This window comes from Anguilla anguilla, chromosome 9 (genome assembly GCF_013347855.1).
Source record: "Anguilla anguilla isolate fAngAng1 chromosome 9, fAngAng1.pri, whole genome shotgun sequence".
NCBI classification, from domain to species: Eukaryota; Metazoa; Chordata; class Actinopteri; order Anguilliformes; family Anguillidae; genus Anguilla; species Anguilla anguilla.
In genome coordinates this window covers 17,880,402-17,900,163 of record NC_049209.1, presented here as the reverse complement: position 1 = coordinate 17,900,163, position 19,762 = coordinate 17,880,402, and the positions used below count along the sequence as shown (strand labels likewise).

Below are 19,762 nucleotides of genomic sequence, written 5' to 3'. Positions count from 1 at the left end.
AACAGAGTGAGGATCAGGTGCCTCATTTATAAAAAAAAAAATCTTAGATTTATACTTGAACTTAGTCTTAAGATCATTTCTGACGTGCTTACATTCGATTCATAAAAGATACTGAGCATAAAAAACCTTGCTAAGCAGGTTCTAAGAAGCCCATTTGTAACTTACACACCTGTGATCTATAAATCTCAAATTAACTCACCTGAATGTGCCTTACAATCAGCGATTTCCCCTTATATAATGCTAGCACAAATGAGGGTTTAGTCAGGAATAATCATGGACCAAAAGAGAAAAGAAAACCTTTTGGAAGACAAGATCACGGCGATGATAGAGGAGATTGAAGACAGGCAAGACATATTATTCGGTGGACTAAATAGTGGGTTGACAAACAAAGCCAAACAGGCAGCTTGGTAGTGTGTTGCCACTGCAGTGAACAAATTGTTCATAAATCTAATGCAACGTTCACCACAGGCTTGGACGCATATGCATCCCAAACTGCAATGCCCCTACATAGCCAGCAGGAAAATCACTTACATAAATTCTAGACTTTGTGTAGAGATAAGATCATTTCCACATCAAAGTAAGGTTTTATAAATAACTACTTGTATGTGATTTTCTGCGTAAATCATACTTAAGATCAAAATTGATCATAAGTCCGTTTTATAAATGAGGCCCCTGGAATGTAAAAATTCAATTTCAAATATAACCACAGGTGGTAATTAACCAAGCAGCATGTGGCAATGATTCATTTCTAAGCTGTAAGGACACGTAACAAATGAATGGTAAAAATTTTCAATCTCTTTCCAAAAATTTGACATGGTATTCTTTCGTTTAGGGGTCAACATACATACAATTTTCATGATCAGCCATTACTACTCCTGTCACATGGTCACTGACAACAGATTGGTAGCTTGTTTGTTTGGTTGATTTTCACAAATTCCTTTCACAAATCTACAGAAATATTTCTGAATTAGCTTGTGTGAGATGCAATGAACTTGAAATAGAATGTAGGATGCCACAGTAGGCTATGGCTACAGTTTATGAGATTGAAATAGCGCTCTATATGTTCCGACATCAGGCACATTGGGATTCTGAAATTAAAGTAAATTGTTATGTTTGTGTATTCTGAGATGTTCACTTTGATTTGATATAGCGGAATGCTTATTAATTAGTGTCTCGATGCAAACCTCAATGTCAGGTTCATATTTATACTGGCTACTGTAGCCTGCAACTAGCCTACTTGTACTTGAAACTTACAAGCTATTTTACTGACCATGACTGACCATGTTGGTCACCAATGTGAGCCGACCAGAGGAGGATGGGTTTCCCTCTTGAGCCTGGTTCCTTCCGAGGTTTCTTCCCATCTGCCACAGGGAGGTTTTCCTTGCCACTTTTTAGGCTTGCTCCTGTGGGGGTTTAGGCCAGGGTTGTTTGTGAAGCGTATTGTGACAATTGCTGTGAAATGCGCTATATAATTTAAATTTGATTGATTGATTGATTTATTAATATTTTACACCTGTAAGGCCATCTGCAGGCCGCATGTAAGATCTGTGATTGGCTATGAGACTGTTTGAGGGCTCGAAAAAAAAAAAAAAAATGATAAGTGCCCCATGTAACTTGGTAATAATCAGCAACACAACTCTATTCAGTGTAGCACTGAGTGTAGCACAGTGGGTAAGGAACTGGGCTTGTAACCGAAAGGTCGCAGGTTCGATTCCCGGGTAGGACACTGCCGTTGTACCCTTGAGCAAGGTACTTAACCGAAATTGCTTCAGTATATATCCAGCTGTATAAATGGATACAATGTAAAATGCTATGTAAAAAAAATGCTATGTAAGTCGCTCTGGATAAGAGCGTCTGCTAAATGCCTGTAATGTAATGTATTCAGGCATTATTTACATACCCAGTGGCACGGGGTTTATCACTATATTATCATAGACCCTAAAATACCAACACAAGAATAAAAAAGCTGTCACAAAAATTCCTGTATGTAAAAAATTGAATTCTATTCACGTGATTGACACTGGCAATTACAACGAACACCCGCTGATCATATGATTAGTCTTGTCCCCACTCACATTTGTGTGAAAAAACCCCTTTGATTTCAATACAAGACCTTTGTACTCTGTCATGGCCTTAAGTATGTTGTGTCCTCCTCACACTTAGGGAGCATCCCAATACTCTAAAATTGTATCATCCTTTCCTTCACTACCACCTCCTCTCCTCCATGCCCCAGAAACCAATCTTTTGTGTCCCCTCTCCCTCCAGTGCCCCAATATTGGAGGTGACGAACGAAGAGGCTTCAAACTCGGCTCCACACCTCCTCATGCGAAGGATACATCGATGTATACTACCGCGGAAGTCTTTTCACATTTCTAGGTGACATCATCATGCTCACGCCCACAGGGATTGAAAGACCAACCTACAGAAACTGACACAATAAAAACTTTAGAAAGTGGTGATGGCAGAGAAACTGTATTTTCCCCAATTATGCAAGATATTTAACCAAATTTGTGTGTGGTTTGGTAGTTTATGATCACATATAGTGTCCTATCTGAATGCTAGATTGCCTACAACAATTCATCAATAGCCGTCATCACCTTTGATAACGGAGAAGCAGATAAGCTGTCCCAGTTTTATTCATTCTCTCCTTTCCTCCACTTCCTCCCCTCCACATACTTCTGGGTAGGAGGTAAGTGGTAGTGGGGGAGTGGAGTAAAGGAGGTTTTTCAGAATTTTGTGAAAAAACACAAACAGGGTGTGCAAACTGCATGTAGTGAAATAAGAATTGTTCTTGGTTTTTAATATACAGAGCAAGGCACTGCATAATGTCCTCCAAACAAGCAGGAGCATGGACAATACATGCATATAGATGCTTGCACTCAGCATGTTATACGAATATTAACCCAGTATTATAGCACTGTACAATGGTTGTACATGAAGGACAAAACTCCCCTATTGTAAAACACTTTGAAACATGCATTGAATGTGTTATGTGAATGCAAGTGTATATTCATGTTATTGTTTTTCCCTAAAATTAGAAATAAAGTTGGAAGATTTTTCCTGAGAAGATGGATTATGCCCCCCTTTTGACCTGTTAGTAGACTCCAAATAAAGTTGCGGCCCCAAACTGTCGTTTCCTGCAGCTTTTCAGACAGTAATCTGCTGGGGCACGGTGCCAAGGGAAATAACATGTCCTGGCTGTTGCCTTACAGAGGGATGCCCGGCACAGACCCGGATTCATGGAGAAGATCAAAAAGTGAATTCATCTGCTATGTCCTCCTTTCCCTGATGCTGCTCCTATGTCTTGTGGTCCCAGGTAAGAGCATTATTCTGGTTTATAAATGTCTTTGTCTTTCATAAGATGGAGTCACAGGTCAGCATTTCAGATGCTGGAGACTCATCAGACTGGTGTTTCATGGACTGTTTTAACCTTTCATAAGCTTGAATTATGTGAAATGATCATTTCATTACTCTTTGAGAGAGAGGTTGATAGAGATTGTATTCACATATACTTTTTCAGTTTGTCAACTGTTGTTGCAAACATTGTACTTACAAGTCCTGTTATGTGGTGGCACATATTTCACTGGAGGGGTGGCACTACTCTTGTGTACAAGGGAAGGAACTTGCATTTCAGGCAAGTGATAGCTGATTACTACGGCAAGATTGTCTGGGACCATTCTGATGCCATGAGTCATTCATTTACTCTTTTATCAGACCTGCTTCTGCCGGATGTCCCTGTTGACACCTGTTTGTCACGTGTTCTCTCTGTGGCGAATCCTTATCAGCTGGTGACTGTCTTGCATTTGTGAGCCATGGAATTCTCAATACAAGCCCTTCTGATATTTCCAAAGCAGTTCTTCATGTCACTAGTGCAGTTTCCCACCACGCATCTGCTACTCCGTTCTCAACTAGGTTAATGCCAGGTTACATGCTAAGCAGTGTAACCGATATATTCCCTACCTGCTTCCAGTGCTCTAGTCACCTGCGGTCAATGCTCTTACTTGCATCCATACTGTAACTGTCTTTAGAATGACAAGGGGAGCTGAAGTGGTTATTTAGAGGATGTATGAATGTGTTATGTGAGTCCTAGTCAAGATCAGTTGATGTAAGATTTAAATCCTCACTGCTGGTTTGGTCTTGCGTATGCGTTGGACTGGCACAACCAGAGAAGCCATTAGTTCAGTGGCACAAGTGTCCCTTTGTATTACTGGTTACAAACACTTTTACTCTCTTGTTTTCTGTTAATTATCAGCTCTCGCATGGTAATAAATCCATGTTAACTGATATATCATTTAAGAGCACTGACAAGATAATAATTTTATATTTTATTCCTAGATGAATGAGTGACAATGACAATGTATCAGCGTTCGTTCTGTCCAAATGAGTAGCAATATATGCTTGTCCCAGCATGGCAAGGTAAAGAGATTAAATTAATTTAACTACTGATCCCGTCAAACTCCAGAGGACTGTTGAGTTTGTGACATATTAATGTGCTCATGCAATATTAACAGACAAATGGCATGTTCATGTTTTTCACTATCTTGCTTAGATAAAAGAATGTACTTTTATGACAAAACTTTGCATGACTCCTTATGGGAATAAGGTATATTGTAATGTTTGGAATTAAATATCACAATCAGAAACTATATTGTGACATTTCACAATATATAGACAAGTACAACTTATTGCTGCTTTCAGATATTGCAATATATCTGGGAAAAAAACAGTTCTATGAAACATACTGACCGCTGTTTACAGTATATGCTGTGTATTAAAATTCTGTAATGAAAGCACACTATGGGGGCATTGGTGGCCAAATGGTAGAGCTCCCGCCTGCCACGCCGGTGGCCCGGGTTCATATCCCAGCCACTGGGGATGCGCAAGTCAGTGCATTCATGTCTCTCATGCCAATGCAACTTTTATTTTTATTAATTTTTCCCTGGGTTAAAATGAGCAAATTCTATTATAGTCAATGTAGTCTCTTTTACCGCACACTGTTGTTGTTTGGCTTCCTCTGTTGTGATTGCCTAGCTTGACTTGATGTCCAATCAGCATGGGAATCCATCGTTAGACTTGTAGATCAACCCACAAGCCTCACCCAAAAATTACATAAACTGCTCTGGTTCTGGTATGGACAAACAGTGTATCAGCCTTGTCTATTATACATTAATTAATTAAATTAACTTTAACTTTTATTTTTTCCCAAACCTCAGTTGACCTCTTGAGATATTTAAAAAAATTACTTGGAGAACAAAATATTTGCATTGCCTGGTTTAGCAGTGGTTTAAGTGTGCTGCCAAAGCAACAAAACCAACAAATGTATCAAAATAAAACCCTACTTCAGCTTACAGTCTTCAAGATGAAAATTAAAACAAGTTGCTTTTGACACTGTTAGCTGAATATGTGTGGAATGTAGGCATGTTGTGGAACATTTCTGAAGAGTCAAAAGTATAAAAGCAGTTCATCTATGTTACCAATCATCAAGGCTTTCTGAACATGCTTCAGGATCAGACATTACCGCCACACCTACTGGTGAAATCAGCTCCAGTAATAGAAAACCTGAAGTTCCAGATTCAAAGGGAACAATTACTGCATTTCAGAGTAAAATGTTTAGTCATACAGAGGACACATAATAGGAGAGTCAGAACTAGTTGAGGAATGAATTAATTTATCGAGAAATGTTGTCACCATGTGAGCAGATCTGGCAGCTCCTCTACTCATATGAGACCGGTATGACCGTATCAACATACTGCGCATCTTAGTGAAATTATCACACTCTGTTAGTGACTGCGTAGCTCCACATTCCTGTTCTGCTGCGCCTATAGTCTTGAACCTGTAGGGCAACTTATGCAATAAAAAGTTAATGATAGCTATGTTTTTTTCAGTGCTAACTTCCATTTAGTGTAGGTGGCACCGTGTTTCCCGTTCATTTATCATCAACTGTTCAAAATACGAAATAAACAAGATTTATGCCATTCAGGCTGGTGGTAGATAAGGGTGTATGGTAATCTGTATTGTTCAGTTTCAATATTTAAAAAACAATAAAAGTAGACGCATCAGGATTTCTTCATCCATCATAGGCTAGTGGACAAGAACATACAAAATGATTCCACTCATTTTGTTACAAAAATTGAATACATGGTGGTGTTAGGCCATACCTGACAAGTGCACCTTTACTGACGTTCTGTGGTCAGTTGTAGGTTAGACTTCAGCAGTGGAAATGCCGACCATTATTTCAGATACCATTACTCATAACACCCATGCAGCTACAGCGGATCCAGTCTGGCTATTCAGTCCTGGTCCTGAAAGCCCATTATCCACTTTTGAGCTGCTCTCCACGATGATAAATCACTCTCCAGATGATTAGCGAATTCAACCGGAAAATTCTTTAAGGTTCAGAAAAGGCCATGAATTCTATTCTCTACTACACTGCAATACTTTATAATATGCGGAAGAACTTTTGAAATGTGAAAAAAATCAATCAGGAATATTGCCATTCTAAATGGCTATGTACTCCAAAAGACATTTAATGTAATTGTGAGGCAAATTAAATACAGAAGAGAATATGGAAATGCTGCAGCGGATGACTAAATTGAAGCGTGTAAGATGAATAATGATGAGAACAGAGCCTCAAACCATGATTCCATGCAGTGTTTTTTACTGTTTATAACAGATTCTGAATTGTGAATGAAAATGTCAAATCTGTCTTCACCTTCATTCTTCCATCCATTCTGCCTCTTCCATTGTCCTCTCCTCCCTTTTCTTCTTCTATTGTCTTCTTGCAGCGGAGGCCAGCTTCATGCATGACTCCAAGGTGCATTTCTCACAGGACAGCGGGGACCACTGGACTCTGCGGGACAGCGTCCAGGTTCCGGAGCTGGTGCACATGACGGTCTGCGTGCACGTGCGAGTGCTGGTGCCCGGCGAGTGGACGGCCTACACGTACGGCCACCCCCAAGCCCAGGAGCGTGAGCTGGGCCTGCAGGGAGACAGGCAGAGCCTGTACGTGTGGCTGCTGGGCGTGAGGCACAGCTTTCCAGTGCACCTGCTCCCCCGGAGGTGGTACCACGTCTGCCTGAAGCGAGACGCGAGCCGGCAGCGTGTCAGCCTGGACGTGGACGGGTCCCCCTCTGTGCGCACGGTGGTCGCCGAGAACGTCCCAGGAGCGGGTGAGCTGGTCCTCGGGTCCAAGGACCGAGGCGATTCCCCCTCGAAGGCCGGAGCAGGAGCGGTGGAGCTGTACCTGTTCCGTATTTGGGATGACATCGGTCGCCATGGCGTCTGCGAGGACGAAGGCGTGGTGGGGTGGAGGTCAGAGCAGTGGGAAATGGGCAATCATCCCCCGCTGCAAGATGAGAGCCTGTTGTGTGGTGAGTACCTAACCCACCTCTCCGATGGGTTCTGTAGCATGAGAGCATCTGATGCTTGCTGGAAAAGATGGGAATCCATGACCTTTTCCTGTGGAAATCACAGTAACATGAGATTCTGTACCTGACACTTCAAATAGATAGTTCACTTTCTTTGGTTTTTTGTCTGTATTTCAATTTATATGCATGTTTTAAGTTAGGGAGTATTAAAGAGGTGGTCATTGGTCTCAGGTTTCATGTGCCATAGGAAATAAAGTCAACTGAAAATAAGATTAAATGTCTTTTCTAAATAATCAGGTAATATACATACTTACAGTCTATGGAGGCATACCTACAAGCTGCTTTGGAGTTACCTGAAGTGTATTACTAAATGCTAAAGTTAAAAGCCCCTGTACCGGGTATTATAATGCTGGCAGGTTGTCAGAAACTGTATCTAAAATATCCTTCATCGCACAAAAAAACTCTTAGCCAATCAAAATCATACTCTAAAACTGAATTAATATGCTAGATTAAAATATCCAGTGTGAACTAGAGGACAAATTTACTAATTCACTATTCACTATCACATTTCCCAAAAATTCAATAAGTTATCATTCTGTATGCCATATGGAGCAGTGTGATCAAAGTGAAATCCTCTTCCCGTTGGATCCTACAGACCAATAACTGGTTGTTTAATCATGTAGTATCAAATAACATGCAGCTTATAAACAGCTGTATCTGCACTTGTGTGTGGGTATCTGAGTTTATACACAATGGTGGGAATGTTTTGGTGGTTCTTATTATCCAAATATATTGGATAATATATTGTGACTGTAGTCATCAGATCTGCATTACTAGGGAAAAAGGGAAACTATAATTTAGAGTCTTGAGAAATAGTCTCCATTTTGTGTGTTTCATGTTGGTGTCACGTTTAATCCTTTAGGCACAAGGAGGATGAGACGTGAAGGTAAAACTGCCGGAGTGTATTTTTCTTTGTGCTAATATCAGGAGTCTTTCCTGCTATTTCCTATTTTCCTCATAATCTTCCTCCCTGCTTTTCCTGAAATTGAATGACTAATCGCAACACGCTGCAGACATAAGTAATGATGTGAAAACCCACAGCAACTTCAGAAAACTCAATTCCTGAAAATGACAGCATATGTTACAACCTGATTCAACATTCTGTTTACAAATTTGAAACACCCAACAATGACTGATAAGTGGTCTTGATCTATTTGAGTATGTTGTGTGTGATTGGATAATCTCTGTGTATTTTAAAAGTTTAATGTAAAAGACAACAAATACTTATTTGTTTCATGTATGGTTGACTCCTAATATTTATTACACTTGGAGCTAACCAGATTATGCACATATATACATGTGATTGCTGCTGTACCAGTTAAATATTATGCAATATGCAGTTTTATGCAGTGATAAGGATCTCATCCTTATTGTTTCTATGTAGTTCACTTTTGTTGAATGGTTCTAGCTTTCATTGTCAAAATTGGTAACAAATGGGTAAGGAAAGAGGTTTTGGGTGGACCACAACTGGCATTCGACTGCTAGCCTGTTGCCTTCTCCTTTATCATCTTAGTATGAAACTAATTTTCATACCAAGATTACTTCACATAGATTATTTTTGAAATTCTAACAGTAACTTTAGCACTGGGGAAAAGAATAGATAAAATTATGGGGTGTGGAATTGTGGAAGTAGTTGATTATTCAGGAAATGCATTTACTTCTTTTTTAGTGATAAGTAAAACATTGACATATTTCATGTTCTACAGTAATAATATTGTGCATTTAATGTTCTGCTATGAACTCTAGTTTAACTATTTAGTATAAATCTGTATCTGCTTTTAACTTTCTTCTTTTCCTTTCCTGTTTTGATCTCTTCAGAATTGCAGGGAGAGATAGCTCAAATGATCAAAACAAATCAGTTTTTGGTGATCATGGTGATGTAACTGGGCGGGTCTGTATGACCACACCACACCAATGTTGACCCATGTGCCTCTATTTCAGCAATTCTAACATCTGCAACTGCTGGCATTCCTCCTACTCCACACAGAACAGATATTCCACCAATTCCACCTTCAACAAGAACAAATCCTCCAGCTCCACTTACCACATCCCACAAAGTATTGTCAGCCATATCCCATATAATAGTAGACTTGTCAAACACGTCAGACAAATATCAACCAGCATTGTCTACACAACCTCCAAACACAGTTATCATACCTGCTCAACCCATATCCTTTGCACCACATTCAGCCATATTCAACACATCTCTTCCACCTACATTCTCCACACAACCTCCAGCCGCAGTCCTCACATCTACTCAACCCACACACTCCACACAATCTCCAAGCAAAGTCATTACATCTACTCAGCACACATCCACCACACCACATTCAAATAGATTCCCAGCATCTACTCAACGGAGATCCTCTAAAGAATCTCATTCAAAAGCATCTACTCAACCCACATCCTCCACAAAATTTCAACCCTCATTCACAAATTCTACTCAACCCACATCCTCCACAGAATCCCAAACCTCATTCACAAATTCTACTCAACCCACATCCTCCACAAAATCTCGACCCTCATTAATAAATTCTACTCAACCCACATCCTCCACAGAATCACGAACCTCATTCACAAATTCTACTCAACCCACATCCTCCACAGAATCTCCAACCACATTCACAAATTCTACTCAACCCACACCCTCCACAAAATCTCGACCCTCATTCATAAATTCTACTCAGCCCACATCCTCCACAGAATCTCAAACCACATTCACAAATTCTACTCAACCCACATCCTCCACAGAATCCCCAACCACATTCACAAATTCTACTGAACCCACATCCTCCACAGAATCTCCAACCACATTTACAAATTCTACTGAACCCACATCCTCCACAGAATCCCCAACCACATTTACAAATTCTACTGAACCCACATCCTCCACAGAATCTCCAACCACATTCACAAATTCTACTGAACCCACATCCTCCACAGAATCTCCAACCACATTCACAAATTCTACTCAACCCACATCCTCCACAGAATTTCCAACCACATTCACAAATTCTACTCAACCCACATCCTCCACACAAACTGCATTCTCTGAATCTCCAGCCACATCCAATGTATCAGCCACGTCAATGGAACCTATGATGAACAGTAAGTCACAGAAATTTCATGCATGCTTTGTGCTATTTGTTGACCATATGACCACAAAGAACACATTTTAACAAATGAAACATAATGATAGTAAATGCCTTATTTTTCATTTTAGCATCCACCACTCCAAGTTTCACAGTCCCTACTATGGCTACTTCCTCCAACAACACAGCAGGTTAGTACTACAAAAGGTCTGTATAGGTGTAGGATCAGGATGGTGATCTGTAGCAGTTGTTTGGACTGCAGGTGTTCAGGGTTTAGCAGTGCAGCAATGGTATCCTGTGTGTTTCTCAGTGGCTGGGAGCACAATGACTCCATGTCATTGCTTTGTCAGACTGGAGGCAAACAGAACTATTTAATTTTCCAAAATGTAATTTAATATAATAAGTAATAGCAATGATGTAGCTGTCTATGATGTCAGACATGGCCTGTGCACATTCCATATGGTAGGATTAGTTTGTTCAGTTAAGTTAAATGTGAAATACATGCTTATAGTTTACTGTACCCTGAGCTCTCTGATATAATAAGAATCATAACGATAGAAAGCTTACTTTAGCAGTAGAAAGTGCTATACTCATGTTATACTCAAGTGTCATCCTTAATATTTTCTGTTGACTGTGCAGGTGTGAGGCACTAACAGCATCATAAACAATAAAATCACACTAGTAGTAGTATAATTTTAATAAGCCAGATTTTGTAGTGAGGAACATTTAACCATGTGCCATTACATGCATGGTTACAGCTTTGAACTGTCTTCCTTTCTGAAGTGGAGGAACAATATTGGATTTTTTCTTGTTTGAGGCAGCATCTGCCAAGCTGAAGGGTTATGATTTAGTAATAGCAAGTTCTCATTGTATTAATTTCCTTCAGCGCAAATGCATTGCATTCTGCAAAAATAGACTTGGAAGAAGTCATGTTTGTTCCAAAAAGTTCTACTTTAAGCTCTATTGCATTACAGTATTTAAATGTGACTTTTATCATATAATTTCATTAATTTTCTTGAAAAAACTGTCAAATTGTAAAAAATCACCAAAATCCTATGGAAGGTCACAAAGAGACTCGCAAGGCTAGTTGAATATCAGCCAGGTGTAAACCCTGTTGATTCAACAAGTGTACAGCCCTATTCATCTCGATGAGGCTCAAGAAATTATTATACTTGGGTGTTTAGTTTCTCATTTTTAACACTGCATGTCCTCATTTCTACTTTTCTGTCTGCTTCTGTGTTTCAGGCCCTGCAATGCTACATTGTAGCTTCTCAGATTTATGTGCCAACAAATGTGAGCTATCTCATTTGTCGTTGTTGCCTCCTGTTGATCCTGTTAGAAGTGTATTTTGGAAGTAGTGAAGCAGCACTGTTGTGTTTTCATCAAGGAATCTAGTGAAGGCACTTGCAACATTTGGCTTGGGCCTCGGTCCTACCAAAAACTTTCCTCAGGTTTGGTAATGTAATAGATGGACACAGGAATGGAGCATGTATTCCCCTTGGCCCTTTCATGGATTTCACAAAACTTTTGCTTTTGACTCATGTCAACATCCATGAATGTGTATCACCCACCAGCATGAAACATGCCAGCCATTTTAAGCAAGAGCAGTCGCTATTATGTTACATTCATTTAATTACATTAATTTAATTTAGCAGACACAGAGTGGCATGAGAACATAAGTGCATCCGCATGGCTAACAACACTCCTAAACCAGCAAGTATATGTGCAATATCACTAAAGATCTAAATGTTACTTAACTATGCCAACTCGTAACCATGATACAAATTGTAAATGGATAAAAAGATACTTCAATTACCATTTAAAAAATCAGGAATGAATTGCATCTTGTCTGAATACTGTGTAGTTACTTTTAATAGGCTTGAAGTAACCCAGAATTCTGAGGTTTAAAGCACACCTGTAAGAATTCTTTCTGAGAGTTCTGTGTGTTTGCATTACAGCTGCCTTCTACTGGATGGTCCTGGAAGTGCAACCAATAAATGGCAAGAACAACGAGTCAATATCTGAAGCCATGGAGACCTGGGTAGGCATAGTCATGTGACTCGTGTTTTTCAGGGCCCAGGCCTCTTTCAGTGCCAATTTTGTATTTGCAGGGTTCGTGCGGTCATGAAAACCCTGGAAGGGTCATTGAAATTTGAAATGCAATTTCCAGGCCTTGGAAAAGTTATGCAAAATAATATTTTTTGAAAAGTAATGGAAATATAGCTAAAGTTGCATCAAATATAATTACTAATTAATCCAATCATAAAAATAGTATGTATAGTAATAAAACGTAAATTGGCACGTAACCTGCGCGGTATTTTGGTGGTGTGAGAAGTTAATTCGGTCCGGCTCAGTCTGTTTACAGGCACGCCCCACAGGCACGCTTCTGCTGATGTAGCAGTTAGTAAACGTAGCCCCTACTATGCCGACAATATGCCAGGGAAGTGCAGCTTCAATAATATATCAGGGTTCAAAGTTAACATTTTTACTTGGTAGCACTGGTGCTCCCAACTTCAAAAAGTTAGGAGCACCCACCAAAATGTGAGGAGCAGCAACAATAGCCTATATACAATAGATTTTTTAAACTGTCACGCCTAAAATGTGTCGACTCTTCAAGGAATTGCGTGTTATGCATTCAAACGACAAAGCGTTTCTCGTCACATTAATACCGCTAATTAAATCAACCGCTAGTAAACTGCATCGGAGAAATTAGCTGTTTCAACCGGGTCGCTACACAAAACATTACGTTAACGTTTTAAAAAAAATGCCGTAATCGTTCGCTTCAACTTTTCAGCTTTCGATAACGCTAATAAATTGAACATAAACTTTTGTCTTCAGGTAACATTAGTTAACGTGTTAGCTCTGTGTCGTGATAGTGGAGTGCAGCGAAAGGGTGAGATTGAAGGCTAATATTAACCAATTTAAAAATCAGCATTAAAGGCAAGAATGTCAAGCTCACGATTGGTTAGAAGGGTCACCGTCAGCTCACAAGGCACATACTGAGTGTAGGCTACTAGCTAGCGAATGTACAGAGAAAGACACGTTCGACTGGAAAAAGAAAAAAAAAGGTCGCACCAGGCCAATTATTTGCACTCGCACAAATGCTCCCAATTATATTTCGAGGTCGAACAGATTAAATTTCGGGAGCATATGCGACCCATTTTCAATCCCTGTATTAGTTTTGATCAACTCTGATTGCACCTGAATGATCAACAATGCAAAGTGACATTGTACAATGAATCTCTTTCAGCTTCAAAGTGTGTTCAGTGTCTCTGCTTGTGTGCCGTCCAATGTGGGAGCATCCTCAAGCAACAGTGCCTCCTCAGTCAGGTAGACCAACTGAATGCAATCACCAGGGTAGTGTTGCCATGGACTGATCCAAGAAGGGCCATCCCCTTAATTAAATTTGTTTGCCCATTTTCAAATAATGTCCCTGTAATAGTTATGTACCTGTACATTTTAGACATTTGACTAATTTTAGTAATTTTAGTCAACATACAATGCTCTGTCAACATGTGGTCACTTCACCAAATTACATGTCTTTGATATGTGCCCACAGTCATATTAAATAATGACATATGCATAATATGATAAACCTGAGAATACTTCAAATGATTTATTGCAGGTAGTAATAAAAATAAAACGTATCACTGAAATTATGAAAAATTGTAATACTCTGAGACGATTTTGCATTGTAGAAACATTTCTGTTCTGTAGGGAAAGAACGTGCAAGAATGAAAATGAAACTTCTGTTTCCCTATTTCAGGTAAGGACCATTCTCTCAAAAGACAACATACTCATTTATTTCTTAATGATGTAGTGAAGTTTGGTCAGGTTTATTCAGAACAACAGAGTTCATCAATCAGAATTTTGTCTGTAGAGAACTTAGTCAAATAACTGACACGACAATGATTTGGAAATACAGGATATATATTTATTGGCAAGGATAATGAATATGTGAATAGGCTAATTGAAAACAATAATTTGCATAATATGAGGAATAATATACGATTTTTAATCAGAGGAAGTTTTAATTCTGTGACAGCTAAATATAGAGGTTAACTGATAGGTAAACCATTGATTACTGCTTTAATGTTTAAGTGTGTTAAGTTGGGCTGCGCATTTCCTCCTAAAAGGGGTGTTTCTGCCCTAAGCTGGTACTTAATTGATCAAGCAATGAGTTTATTATAGGGTCATAAGAGGAAGGGATGCATAGGTGTGTGTGAGTGTGTGTGTGTGTGTGTGTGTGTGTGTGTGCATATAGTATGTATATGCATGGCAATCACAGTGCCACCATTTCCTTTCTAGGGAGTCGAAGTCATGTGTGATGACAAAGAGAATCAAAGGTCAGTATTTGAAACACAGCATATTTGGTAACTTCTGAGCAGAACCTCCGTGCTCTAACACTCTTTCCCTGATTGCAGTTCCAAAACGACTGTCTGCACGGTGCTGCTCCAGTTAAGCCAGCGCACAGACCCTTGTGTGCTGCACCAGGCGCTAGAGACCAAAAAGGGCACATCCATCAGCGCCCGTCTGCTGGGGAACGTGGAGCGAGTGGGTTAGTGCCAGCAACCTGCAGTCAAATGAACGGGCAGATCGGAGACAGACACTGGAAGGCCTCAGTAGGATTTTAACTGTGTTCACTCATTATCTCAGGGTTTCATTCCCCATAAAAATATGAATGTAAAATATTTATTTTTATGGCATGCATATTGTTTTACTTTATGAATCAGTATAATTATGGGGGAATTAATATTTAGCATTAGAATGATGCATTAATAATATTTCCATCAGGCTGCACGAGGCAGGGTTATGATATCATCACATTGTTGCAGGAAGTCACTGGGTTATTTGGTTCCATACAGGCAAGGGGCTGTGCACCAGTGAAGAAATGCTGCCTGTTGGTGGAGGCTTTGAGAAATGCAACTCCTCCCTCCCACTTCCTGATGACTGTCACACTGAGGGACCTGTCACATGGTAAGGCCCAATGGAAGGCTGACCTTTTTATGGAACCAATAATCCATAATATTTTAGCAATATATGACATCACTTCTAATGCACAACGATAAAAAATACATTTTGCATGAAATAATCTGAGCACAAAGATAGAAGTAATGAATTAGCCTGTTTTTTTTCCAACATTTATGATAGATGTGCAATACGGTATATAATGTTTGTGTGTGTGTGTGTGTACATTTTAGTAAAAGGTATGCAGAAACAGTGGTTGTTCCTGTGGAGTCTCTCTCCCCAGTGGGTCAAAACTGCACTACAAGAAACGGTGAGTTCATGTCACAGCTAATATAGCAATTGCATACACTCAATCGTGATTACTGACCACGGTTACATTAAAAATCACATTGACTCAACCGTGATTACTGACCACAGCTACATTAGCAATCACAGACTTATTTATGACTATACTGACCTCAGCTACATTAGCAATCACAATGACTCAACCATGATTATTGACCTCAGCTGGATTAAAAATCAAATTGACTCAACCATGATTACTGGCCACAGCTACACTAGAAATCACATTGACTCAACCATGATTACTGACCACAGCTACACTAGAAATCACATTGACTCAACCATGATTACTGACCACAGCTACACTAGAAATCAAATTGACTCAACCATGATTACTGGCCACAGCTACACTAGCAATCACATAGACTCATTTATGACTGTTGACCTCACCTGCATTAGCAATAACATAGACTCGACTGTGATTAGTGACTTCAGCTACACTAGGAATCACATTCACTCAACCATGATTACTGACCTCAGCTGCATTAGCAATCACATAGACTGGACCATCATCACTGATCACAGCTGTTCCATCAATTAAGCAGCGTCTGCCATTGAACTTTGAGTACTGGATATTTAATGAAAATGCCTGCTGTCTGTCTGGGTTTCAGTAAGCGAGGAGGTTGGCTGTGACTGCTCTGCTTTCTGCAATGAAACAGGTAAGCAGTTCAGCAATATGTACCCCAGGCTCCAAAAACAGTGACCCATTCCCTTTCTCACCATCTCTTTTTCTCTTTCCTTCTTTCTCTCAGCTGCATACTATACTCTGACTCTGGGAGTCACTAACCATAGCATCCTATTTGAGAACATTACGTCCTTGGTAAGTTCCTATGCCGTGCTACTCATTAATTGATTTGTTTTATTAATGCAATTTCCCTGTTAATATTGGATATGATTATAATGATATCTCGTATTGATAGCCCAATGCCAAGAGGGACTAGTCTTATTTTACATTGCTACATGTGTGTGCTGCAACATTTTATGTGCTCATAACAGCAAAGGTCACAAGAATTGCAACACTTTATGTTTTACAATTGTTCTACACTTAGTATGTAATAATTGAAGGATCAATTATTACATACTAGGCTTGTGCTTTTGTGTAGGCATGACTGTCTGTACATTTGCACTTCTGTTTGTGTGCGTGCATAATCGTGTGTGTGTGTGTGTGTGTGTGTGTGTGCGTGTGTGTGTGTGTGTGCATGTGTGCACATTTCAAAGAGAGGAATGATTTTGTTGACCTTTCACAATCTCTCAGATCCACGAGCTGGGTTCAACCCCACGGATGTGCAACAGCTCAGAGTATGTTCCTTCCTATCCAACCATCTACAACCAGTACACACAATATATATATATATATATATATATATAATTGCGCCAGAGTCCAAAACAGTCATAAGCATATGATATCTATAATCAAACAAACATCAGACATGCATGCAGTCTCAATAATTAAACTAGCCTCACACTATACCTATTATGGATATACAATCAAGACAAGTGACACGTTTTAATTTTATGAATTCTGTGACACACCTTTGCTGATCATTGACTCTTTCTTCAACAATAGTTGCACTGAGGTTCCCATCATTTCCCGAGTCTATCAGGTATTTTTATATTAAATGTGTCTACACACAAACTATTCCACAGTGCTGGCTGAAGGCCTGTGTGGTAAAACCTGTGTTCTTTTCTTTTGCTAGGAGTGCTTTGGCATGGGAACACAGTAAGTTTCTTCCATGTGTCATTAAAATAAAATGAACAAAAGCTCTGAAATAAAGACTCATTTTTGTCATTCTTTGTGAGAATAAAGGTTCTTTATGACAGTAAAGAATATAGCCGTGTTTCCACCGCAGGAACTTTACCCAGGAACTGGGAACCTTTTGAGGAACTCAGTGCTTTTCCACCGCAGGAACTAGGGTCTAAATTTAGTTCCTGGGGCTTTATTTTACCCCCCAAGAAGTTCCTGCTCGGGGGGTAGTACTTTCCGAAAGTACAGGAACCTTTTGGGTGGAGCTTGCAGCGCTGAACATTTCTGATTGGTCGAGTACTCGCAGCATTTTTTTGTATTTATTTTCAGCCGCTATGTTTAAAAATATGCAGCCGCAAACCAATTTATTGTCATAATAACTTCAAATCAAACTTGTATGTTATGCGGCGCAGTAGCCTAGTTTTGGTTATAGCTTGCCAACGTCTTGGAATTATAACGTGTGCTCTTCTGTTCTTTTCTTGCTTTAGTATTCGTTTTATAAAATGCTAAGCATTCATGCTGCTACAGCATATTATTACGTACCAAAACATTCAAACGGATTAATTCGGTTGCTGAATATTTTCTTCCGGATTTTCTTTGTTAGCCCGTTGTAATTGACTTAAAACGTTTGATACAGTTATGTGAGGTATGCGGTAGTGCTGCGTAATTCACATTGGTGATAAGACTAATTTATGGTGCATGGTTCGCATCTGGAGGGCACACTTCGCTGCTCAGCTAGCAGTAACTTCGAAGGAAAGCAAACGGTGGCTGTACCACTGCTAATTTAAATTTTCACGCAAGTCCAAGTTTTCGTTCTATTCTTGTCATTTTGCGATTAGCCTATATGGAATTGACGATGAGGAAGTAATCAAGCAGCAAATTGTTTACAACGTGTGCATGTTTTCTGCTGTTGTTGCTAGTTATATTGGAAATGTGAATGCATTCTGTCGCCTTGGATGTCAAGACATGAAAGTGAATGTTCGCATAAAAACATAATGAATGTGTTTGAGAGGATATATAAAACAGTTACAATCTGACTATTGGCCTGTTATATCCTATTTGTTGCATAACAACGGTCCAAGTTCAACTACCAACGACAGTTTTTCTTGACAACGGTAAAATATGCCCAAACGGCTGCAGAAGAATATTTCAATTCCAGGTGATTAAATCGATAAAAATTAATAAATACAAAAGTAACCATATACAGTCATTGTTGTTAGCCCGTTGTATATAAGTGGAATAAACCCCTCCGGGCTGTCCCGGTTATTAGAAAATAATGTAGGGTTACAGAAGAAATCATAGGACAGATGGACCGACGACAACGTCGCTTTTTCATACGTCAGTGGGCTAATTTGCCTAATCTTCGCGGGACCGCGGTGGAAACGCAGACAACCATGGGCTGAAGGAACCTTTTAGTTCCTTGAAAAGTAGTTCCTGGGACTAAAAGTTCCGGGTACTTTTGGTGGAAACGCGGCTTATGACTGTAGGTGTTATTTTGTGCACAAGGAGCTTTGGTCTCATTTTCATCATCTCCCTCTTTCTTTTCCCTCCATCTCCATGCTGTCTCATCCCTCCTCTCTGCCACTCTCCATTTCTCATTCTCCTCCCAATAATTTTTTTCCCCTGGCTTTTTGTTCTGCACTCTTCCTTACTCGTCTACCTGCTCCACTCTCATTCTCTGCCTCTCTCATTTTGCCCCTCCATCCCTTCCCCCCTTTTTTCTCATGATCACCAGGATTGACAATTGCACTGTGGTTCTAAAGCTGGCCAAGTCTATGGACATCTGTACGCTACGAGCTACCATTGTGTCTCTCATTGAAAAGAAACAGGGCGTCTTCTACAATGGCCCCCTCAGACGAGTGGGTAAGGCCACAAGAATAGTTGTCACTGTGTGGCGTGCGTGCATGCGTGTTTGTGTGCGTGTGTTTCGGTAATTGGTATACAGAAACAGCGGTTGTTCCTGTGGACTCTCCCGAGTTGCCGCTTTCACATGCAAATGCTATGTGCTCTCTTTCCTTGTCAGCGATATGTGGCTGGCCTGCAGGATCTTCTGGCATTATGTCAATAGCCAATTTCACCTGGATTGGCACCAATCTAGAATACTCTCGGATCTGTCAGGACAACAGCATTAGCTACAAATGGTCAGTACAGCACCGCCCACTTTCATATATGCCATTAGTGTCTACTGT

General features: G+C 39.9%; 1 protein-coding gene across 3 annotated transcripts in view; it reads left to right on the top strand.

Annotated features, from left to right (window-relative positions):
* LOC118236758 (mucin-5AC) overlaps positions 1 to 19,762 on the top strand; it is a 30,573-nt gene that overhangs the window by 1,867 nt on the left and 8,944 nt on the right. The window contains exons 2-22 of one of the 3 annotated variants that reach the window (XM_035435367.1): positions 2,266 to 2,376; positions 3,144 to 3,316; positions 6,786 to 7,370; positions 8,290 to 8,313; positions 9,369 to 10,535; positions 10,651 to 10,710; positions 11,765 to 11,812; positions 12,478 to 12,560; positions 13,770 to 13,849; positions 14,237 to 14,285; positions 14,828 to 14,865; positions 14,944 to 15,077; positions 15,385 to 15,496; positions 15,721 to 15,797; positions 16,441 to 16,488; positions 16,582 to 16,649; positions 17,085 to 17,128; positions 17,397 to 17,433; positions 17,527 to 17,549; positions 19,309 to 19,436; positions 19,597 to 19,714. In XM_035435367.1, coding sequence (XP_035291258.1) covers positions 2,266 to 2,376; positions 3,144 to 3,316; positions 6,786 to 7,370; positions 8,290 to 8,313; positions 9,369 to 10,535; positions 10,651 to 10,710; positions 11,765 to 11,812; positions 12,478 to 12,560; positions 13,770 to 13,849; positions 14,237 to 14,285; positions 14,828 to 14,865; positions 14,944 to 15,077; positions 15,385 to 15,496; positions 15,721 to 15,797; positions 16,441 to 16,488; positions 16,582 to 16,649; positions 17,085 to 17,128; positions 17,397 to 17,433; positions 17,527 to 17,549; positions 19,309 to 19,436; positions 19,597 to 19,714 — 3,207 coding nt within the window. The remainder of the gene's footprint in view (positions 1 to 2,265; positions 2,377 to 3,143; positions 3,317 to 6,785; positions 7,371 to 8,289; positions 8,314 to 9,368; positions 10,536 to 10,650; positions 10,711 to 11,764; positions 11,813 to 12,477; positions 12,561 to 13,769; positions 13,850 to 14,236; positions 14,286 to 14,827; positions 14,866 to 14,943; positions 15,078 to 15,384; positions 15,497 to 15,720; positions 15,798 to 16,440; positions 16,489 to 16,581; positions 16,650 to 17,084; positions 17,129 to 17,396; positions 17,434 to 17,526; positions 17,550 to 19,308; positions 19,437 to 19,596; positions 19,715 to 19,762) is intronic. The other 2 variants (XM_035435370.1, XM_035435368.1) reach the window with 2 other exon arrangements.